Source organism: Eurypyga helias, unplaced genomic scaffold (assembly GCF_000690775.1).
Source record: "Eurypyga helias isolate BGI_N326 unplaced genomic scaffold, ASM69077v1 scaffold43101, whole genome shotgun sequence".
NCBI classification, from domain to species: Eukaryota; Metazoa; Chordata; class Aves; order Eurypygiformes; family Eurypygidae; genus Eurypyga; species Eurypyga helias.
Window position 1 is genome coordinate 8858 of NW_010230973.1, and position 8927 is coordinate 17784.

Consider the following 8927-nt stretch of genomic DNA (forward strand, 5'->3'; position numbering starts at 1 on the left):
GAGTTTCCTTCTTTCTGTGGCATTTACATTGTTCCTTTTAACAATTAATTAATAGCTGTAACAGGTTCCTTCCAAAAAGGAAAAGCCCCAAACCCTCTTCATTATCTCAGGTGGTGTAACAAAATGGGGAGGTTGAGCTGTGTTCCTGACCTGTGGTGACGGACGCGTTGCTCTTTTCTTAAGTTCATTCCTTCTCTTCTGTTCTCCCAGGTTGTTTCTGTCAGGTTTTTGTTGTCTTTCACCAGAAGACTGAAACGATACCCAGGAAACTTTGCTTCCATTCCTCTAAAACCAGAATATTAACAAATTTTTAAAACGTCATTGAACACTAGTAGCAATGGCTGAGGGTCTAGAAAAATCCCAGGAAGAGAACTTGAGAATTTTTTTTTACTTGAGCAAGATTGGAGAAAAGAAGGAATACATGATGCAGGATGTCAAATTTGCAACTCCTGTTGCTTGTATTCTACTTTAACTTGAGTGACGTGGCTAATTTGTAGGATCCGCTTTGCACTGCAGCCCCACAGACTTCCAGCAGTAGGACAGGGGAAGACATGGGAAATGTGCAAAGATGGGAAGATGAGGAGGAATTTTGTTGAATCAGATTTGCTGTTGCAGAAACATGGAGCCATTTGTAACCATCTTAACTATGCTCTGGCCAAGCGAGCCTCTGTGTCTTTAGTATGTCTATGGAGTTGGACAGCTACTTTTATTTGGGGATGTGGTTCCATTATGTTTTCTTCTGCGAACCTGATTTAAGAGCTTTCTTTTTTCTGTGTCTCAAGTTGTGACTTTCTGGTTGATTATTTCAAATGTTGTGCAGTCATGCTGTAAATCAGATCTGTGAAATGATCCAAATATTAAAAAAAATAACTTCTTAAATGTGTCTGGTATCAGCTGAATTGGTAAAACTGAGGAAGCTTGTGACTGACTGAAAACAAATGGAGGTGACAGGTCAAAAACACCCCTAGCAACAAAGCTAGGTTAAGAAACTTTGATGGAGTTAGTCTTTATCTTGGCTTTTATCTGAGGGCTTGTTAATAAAAGCATTTGCTAACATAAAGAAAGCAGGCAGAGCTTCAGGGGACACACTTACATCCTTCCCAGGCTAGATGGTGAAAGGGAAGAATGATGGTGCACTGTGGGCACGGGATAGACTCTGTTGGCCTTAATCACACCGAGTAGCATTTTTAAGTTTTTCAGTGTGAAACTTAAGTATATTCTTTTTCTCTCTTTATTTTCCCCAATCCTGACCCCAAGTATGAGGAGGAAGGGATTAGAGATCCAAAAACATGAAGCTCATTCTCAAGAACAACTGAAAAACTTTCACTTAATGCTTACATTTGCAATGAATAAAGTGTATAACAAACTCTTAAATAATCTTAGATCAGTTGTAATTTTGGGGGATCTGTTCATTACTCAGAACCATTCTAAAGATTTTATCTAAGATGCGAAGGGATAACAGGCTGTACTGGGTCTTGCTGCTACATAGGTTTGAATTCTTAAGTATTAAAACTCATAAAATTTAAGGACAACTTTTAACATGGTGAATTATGGAACCTAATAGCCCCACAGGCAAAACCTTTTCTTGTGTTCTTATGGAGTTAGTGCCATTTTTCCTTAGAATGAAGTGTGGTAAAAGCTAACCAAGAATGAGGTTTCATTTTTGAGCCCTTTTATTGGAGCTGAAGTGCTTGCTTTCAAGTTTGTATAGCTTCCACAGCAGCTAAAGCCAACCCAAAACCCTTAGATGGCTGGGTAGTCCCAAAGAAGAGCAAGTGGGTGTCGTACTGGGAATGAAAGGCTGCCTGTTCACCATAGCAGTTCTGATCTTAGTAGAAATGGAAAATGGCTTGAGTGAAAACCTTTGCTTTGCTGTATAATTTGAAATTGAACCATTTTAATTTAATTCTTCTTTCTAGACGATTTTTTTTTTTTTTTTTTTTGGCGGGGGTGGGTAAGGTGTGTGTTAGGTAAGGCTATGGTACATTTGAACAAGAACAGGAATGTTGCACACTCCTGTTGGTACACAGGAAGGTAGTTCATGTATATGTTCCTGCGACAGCAACTATTGGCTAATATAGATAACTATCATAAAACTAGGTTTATTTTTCTAGAAAAGCAAGTATATTATCTTGACTATGTCAAAACAAAGTGTGCCTAGGAACCACTACCCTCAAGAAGGAGGGAGGCTGTAAATTGTTCATTTATGTTGCTTCAGTGCAGCTGAAGAACAAAGGGGAGAAGTGACCTTTTAGTTAAGTACTTTCCCTCTTGTAGGAAGGGAGAAGTGCTTCAGCTTGTAGCTAAAGGCATACCAAAATGTGGCTTGTTTAAGCCTAATATACCTGCCTGAAATGCAGTGGTTGGTAAGTGTAACTGAAGGGAAGACTTGGTTCTTTCTTATGCTATATACTATTAGTCTCAGGTGGACTAATACATTCCCAGTGATTACAATGCTTAATACCATGGATGAGAGGAAAATGACTGGGGCTTGACTGAAGGGAGATAATAGGCAGCCTTGACAAGGCCCCTGCGGAAAGATTATTAAATACAGCACACCAGGCTTTAACCAAAGGGGCTTTATTCTGTTGGTATCTCAACAACAAAAAAACTGAGGTACAGTACAGAAGTGTGGCTAAAAAAACCCAGTCTTCAAATTACAGTTTGATTTATTGATGCTGGTTAAATAACCATGTTTGAGATTATTGTAAAGCAAAAGACATATGCATTCCACTACTCCTTTCAGTCTTCAGGAAAGCGCAGACTATGTTATTTTCAGGAAGATCTAAGCACCACTTACCAGAAGGGCTAGCTATCCTGCGGTCATCTAATGCCAAAAACTCCACCAGCCCTCCCCCTTGCCTGAAACAGGTTGTGGCTGTTGAAGGGACAGATTCTTGGTCCCCATGCACAATGGAGTTCACACCTCAGCACTTTGACAGCCTCCTTCTGTTCCTACTCAAGTGCTTAAAGTCTGACCAAAGCATATCCAATTCCATTTGATCCCTAAACCAGAAAAGCAAGGTACAATTTCTATGGCAGCAAGGAGTAGTATAAGGCACAGTACTTTGCTATGCTCTTTAACTTAAATTTAAGGGAATGTTACTTAAGGCTAATTACCAACATATTGTAGCCTTCCAGCAATAGTTAGAGAGTACTCAAAATTGGATAATTTTTTCCCATGTTCACATCCAGTTCAGATAAAATCAGTTCTCATCCGGTTCAAGAAACATTGCAAATCAGGTATAGTGATCACTTTTTGCAGCTGGAACGTTCACTCATGCATCACTGCTCGTTCTGCTGCCCCTCTGTAACGGCAGACACCCCTCCTTGGCCCTTGTTGACATCGCTGATACAGGCCCACAGTCCATCTACTGATTCCTTCCATAGTGTGACCTCAAAAACAGACCAGGAAGAAGTTTCAGCCTTGATACGTTCTCAGTTTCCCAATTCCTTGCAATCATCACATGATTAGTTTGATGGTAGTCTACAGTTAGAGAAGTCAGGCACTGCAGTGTCAATAATCAAGTTATCTGTTGCTGTATACTGAGTAATTATCCAGTGGTAAAGGGAGAGTATGTGAATTCTGCTGTTAGTACCCTACAAAATAAAGTTAACCTTGCATTTCTGATCTTAGGAAGGACTAAGAACACAGATGCAAGTGGTTTGCTAAACATTAGGGTCACACCACACCCTCCCCCCAGTAAGTCAAAATAAAGTACACTGTTGCAGCAAAGGAGAATCTAAAATAGTCTTAAACAAAAGTGACAATGGTCTGGCTCATCTCAGCTCTTCTGAAAACAGGTCATGCAGCAGTAAAAGCCAAGGCAGCAGTACTCACTTTATTGTCTCCTCCAGACACTGCAAGAATATTAGCAGTAATGGACCAGCTCACATGCCAGACGACATCATTGAACTTGTGCAGCAGCTTTGGCGACCATGAATTTCCAGAGGCATCATCACATGTCCAGATAAACACTCTGCCATCCTACGCAAACAAGCAGACAGAGGTGCTTGGACCACCAGTTACAACACAGGAAAACACCCCTGGGTTTCACTTAGAGCTACACTTCCAAATCACGGCTCCGACATGAATCCTACATGCACCTACATGGATTTTTGCTCAACACAGGACAGGGGCTGTTTTCTTTTCTACAGCTAATAGAGCTACACTTTCAAATCACGGCTCCGACATGAGCAAAAATCCATGTAGGTGCATGTAGGATTCAACACAGGACAGGGGCTGTTTTCTTTTCTACAGCTAAAAGATAGGTGTACAGCTCGCTGATGAGAAAAGCTGCATGCAGAAGATGACCTGCAAAAACCAAAGAAGAGCTTCGAAAACACAGGTATCAGCTGAAGGTTTTCTCCCCAGAATAAGATTTTGCTTTCCAGCCACGTGACCGCTTACTGAGTAGTTGATAGTAAAAACAAAAAAGCATTTACAGAATTATTAGCAGCAAGAATACTACTGTCAATATGAAGGTTAAGGCCATCAGAGTTGATTAAGAATGTTAGTTTTTATAAAACCGTAGTTTTAGCTGGAAGTTCAGTGAATTCGATCTGGAGACATTAAAATACAACGCAAGTTTAAAGGTCTGCCTCATAGTGAGGCCATCCTGCTTACGATTTTCAAAAGAAAAGATAGTCTTTGGTACAGAGCCACACAAACCTTTGTCCAGAAATGCTTCCACTGGGCTTTTTGAGTCTGCGAGGAACAGGAATCAGAGGTTCTTATGCATAGACCCAGACACAGCAAAGCCAAGAGGACCTGTTACAGCAGTTCTGTCCTTACTGTTCCTTTATTTCCTTCCCCTTTTCTCTAGTAAACGGAAGCAAAGGCACTGAGAGCCTGCCTGTGTCACTCCAACGGGAGCCTCACCTGCGAGCAGCTAGCAATGGTACTTGTTGGCAAACCTATGGATGGAGCCCAGGCTACATCTCGCACCCAGTCACTATGAGCCTCCAGCTTCTGCTCTTCTTTCCACTGACCATCTTCCTCCCTGAAAACACATTTATACAGTTAGAAGGGTGGCAGCAGCAGCCAGTCATATTTCTCATCTCCAGTCCTAGATGGCTTTTGCAGCTTTCAGACTCCTGGCTTACCCAGTTAATACAAAGCATAGTGTTCCTCACTTTCCTCCAGAAAGCTCTATGGCTTAAACTGACAAAATCCCTTCCAGGGGACAGAAAGCAGCACAGGAAAAAAAAAGAGTATTTGATCTTCAGTTACTGTAGAAAAACCTGCTATTGTCCAAGTGACAGTGGTAATCAGAAAGCCACCTTCTAAGATAAGATGAAGCAGGGCTGACACAAACTGCTATAACCGTGTAAGAGATTGTTTTAGAGAAGTGCTTTAAAAATGGAAACAACTTAGTGATGCACAATAATTCAAAAGATGACAGCATAGGGATGCTGAAAATACTGCTTGGGATACTAACAGGGAAATTCAAAGACTATAAAAGATACCGGGTTCTGTAAGTTCTTAACCTTGGCAACTTACTTCCAGATCTTGACAAGGTTGTCGCAGCCACCAGATGCAAATCTTTTGATGTAATTTGGTTTTTGACCAGACGGTTGTTCTATGAGGCTTCCTGGTACAACAGCAGGAGCCCAGCTAACTGCGTTACATCCAATCTGTTTAATATGAAAAAAAATCATTATCAAAAGTTGCTTACTTGAAATAAATAAAATGCTGCTGAGTGGGCAAAGGACACCTAGGAGACTCTCTACTGGGAGGTGGGGAATAAGTCTATCGTAAGAAACTAGGAGTCTTGCACAATGCTGGATGGATAGCGGATGAGTAAGAAACCCAGATACAGTCTAGTTTTAACAGGGCTCTTACTCAGAAAGCCTTAGGTAGCCAAGTAACTGTTTTATGTGCAAATATCCCTTGGATATGTAAACAGTGGAGACAGAAATATAAACTGAGAAGGCACAAGACATACACAGTTGCTAGGATTTAGGAATGCAGGAGTAGAAGGAACCTGTGGGTCCAGAGCCCAATTTCCTTTTATTGAGAGCCATTGCCATTATGAAGTTCTGCTTAAGCAAAAGTCTCCACTATTTGGGTAAACACATGTGTCCTGCAGTTTCTCCAGCTTCACATTATTCCCAGTCAGTTTGTACAGGTGTTCTAAGTACCAAAGCCATTTCCTACCAGGTAACTTCCAGCACTGTGATTAACAATAATGCTTAATAAACAAATATTATCAGTGCTCCTTAACAACCTCCATGTGTCTTGTTTTCTACTTCATTTTAGTGACTACAAAGTGTACCTTCCCATTCTGGATTAAAAAAGTTATTATTGATTCTGGAAAATGTTTCACGTAATTTAATTGTATTTCAGTATTTATCTAGTTCTTTGAGGGATCCCCTCAGTGCTTATCTGTAGCTCCAAGAACTCTGCACTGCTCCAAAGGCACAGGCTTACCGTATGCGCATTGCTGATCTTTTTGACTTCCCATTGCCCGTCACCCGTATAGCTCAATAACGAAATTGCCCCATCAGAGCTCCCGCAGGCCAGGATCAACCCGTAGTCATGTGGTGCCCAGCAGACAGAATTCACTGTGAAGGGCAAGACAGAGTGGATTACAAACACGGTGACTACCTAAAACTGACCAACCAATGCACTGACTAATGTCAGCGGAAGAGCTGCTAAAAGTGAGCAGCTTTGAAAACCAAGAATAAGAGCCTTAGCATCCCCAAATTTCAGCAGTGCCAGTTAATTGTTTACTGAGTGACAGAAAACTGCCATTATTTTTGGCACCCTTTTAGAGTGAGAACACCACAAGAACACTCTTACTGAGAGACTAAAAACTCTGACTATCCCCTGCAACAGCGAAGAGTATCACCAACTCTAGAACAAAAGCTGAGTGGCAGGCATATAAAAGCTAGAGTAGCAATTAGTATTTAAAGTCTAGATTAGCAACAAAACCAAGCTGGAGGTGTCTCAGATCTGTATGTAGGAGGACCATCATCTGAAAAAAAGTTTCCATTGTAAACCAAAATGCAGCATGCTCGAATCCACCTTTTTCCTTTCTTCCTGTAGTGGATACGCACAGTATTTTCCTGAAGAATTCAGTACCCAGCTGTCTTGTTTATCTGTAAAACAGCTCCTAGGCAAACACCGCGTGGATCAGGACAGGAGGTTATCCAGCAATGTGACATTAATATTCTGTTTATGCTTAACAGAATTCCTGTCTCTCTCTTAATTCATCCCTATCTGCTTGATAGAGGCTCTCTTTAACACTGCTGGATTTATTCCAACCCTTCTGAACCCTCTCACATGCCCACTCTCACCTCCCAGCTCCAGACCCCACATACCTGAGGAATCGTGCCCTGTGTACTCATACGTCTTTTCCCAAGTGCCATTTTCTTCCTTCCAGATAATAACCTTCCTGTCGTAGGAACAGGAAGCCAAAATATTTCCGTACATAGGATGGGCCCAGGCAACCTGCCACACGGGACCTTCATGCCTGCAAGAAACAACGCGAGAGAAACCCATTCCAGTTGCGTCTGTTTCGCAGCCACCGTTACTGTAAATCGGTTAACGCAGTGACACAGAGCATATGAGTAATGCCAACATGAAAAACAGAACAGGCCTGTCAGACAAAGCCGTTGCCAACATTTATCTTGATATTAGCAATTAAGATTGTGAGTTTACTTCTCGAAAATTAAAGGTGTCAAGTATCTAATGAATGACTCTGTCCCCCCATCACAGCTCTGACGAGCTGTTGCGCAACAACCAGCCCCAGTAATTATTACCATGGAGGACTTTACCACGCGCCTCGTGTTACCGAGAGGCAAACTGACAAAATATTAAAGATTTCCACAGACTAAGATCTTGTGTTTACAACACTTTACCCTCTCAGGTCGGCAATGAGGATCTGCCCTCCGTTCCGAACATCAAAGATCTTCACGGATCTGTCTGAAGAACAGGTCGCTAAGCGAGTGCCATAGTAATCCATCTGCGCATCGTGCTGCAAGGCGATGGAAAAGCGGCTGTCAGCACGGGTGAGTTCTGCTTTGTCAACAAACCTTAGTACATTTTAAAAGCAGCTGTAAGAGTTGTGAACAGATGACCGAGTCCCAGCAAGACAGGTTAAAAGGAGAGTTTTTAAGCAATCCAGACAAGCCCTGTAAGTCGACGTTTCCCCAGCTGCTGTTTCCACTAGTTACACAGACGTGATCCGGGGAACTCAGAACAGTAATGCCCAGCATTTTCAGGAGAGGGCAGGAAGTTAGTGCCACTCACTGTGAAGCCTTGCCCATTTAATGTGTTTTTGTTTCTTAATATGTAAAGTGGGTGCGAGAATACTGATCCCTCTTTTTACGTTTGAAACTTCATTATCTAACTGGGCTCCTCACTTCTACAAATTACCTTGAAGTGTTTCCTCCCACCCCTACTCACACATCTGCTCCCGGAAACATCCACATAAAGGAAACCAGTTTAATCTGCTGCGTTTCTGTGCCATTTGGTGTACGCGTACGTTCTGTTACACAGAACCGAGCAGAAAGCAGCCTAGGAATGAAAATCAAAGTTTTAAATCATTTCCCCTTCCACTGGTAGCTACGATGCCCTGTCCAGGCAGTATGAAATAGCGCTGTCAGCATTTCTGACAGTGCTCTCCATCTACTACCGCACGCGCACCGTTTCGTACAGGTACGCAGACCGTACTCCCCACCCCTCCGGAGGCAGTGCCGCAGAGCGGTTGTGCTAAAACCGGAAAGCGCAGTTAGGGAGCCGTGCGTTTCTGTAAGGCTCGAAGAACAGCACCCCCAGCACACTTACTATCATGTCCTCGTGAGAGGTGTCCACGGTGTTAATTACCGAGACCTGCGAGGGAAGGAGAGAAAGAAGGACTAGCACACCGCGCGGCCGGAGGCGAGAGCGAGCCTCCCGCACAGCGCCGGCCGCGGGACGG

The 8927-nt window shown here is 42.6% G+C and overlaps 1 protein-coding gene across 1 annotated transcript; it reads right to left on the reverse strand.

The window, feature by feature from the left end:
* Window positions 1-3003: 3003 nt before the first annotated feature.
* Window positions 3004-8911, reverse strand: SEC13 (SEC13 homolog (S. cerevisiae); the record flags this gene model as incomplete). The annotated part of the gene is made up of 8 exons (XM_010160907.1): window positions 3004-3396; window positions 3842-3988; window positions 4883-5003; window positions 5504-5637; window positions 6434-6567; window positions 7327-7478; window positions 7867-7982; window positions 8795-8911. Coding segments are annotated over 8 exons (1032 nt in total), but the record flags the coding sequence as incomplete, so codon positions are not given.
* Window positions 8912-8927: the final 16 nt, after the last annotated feature.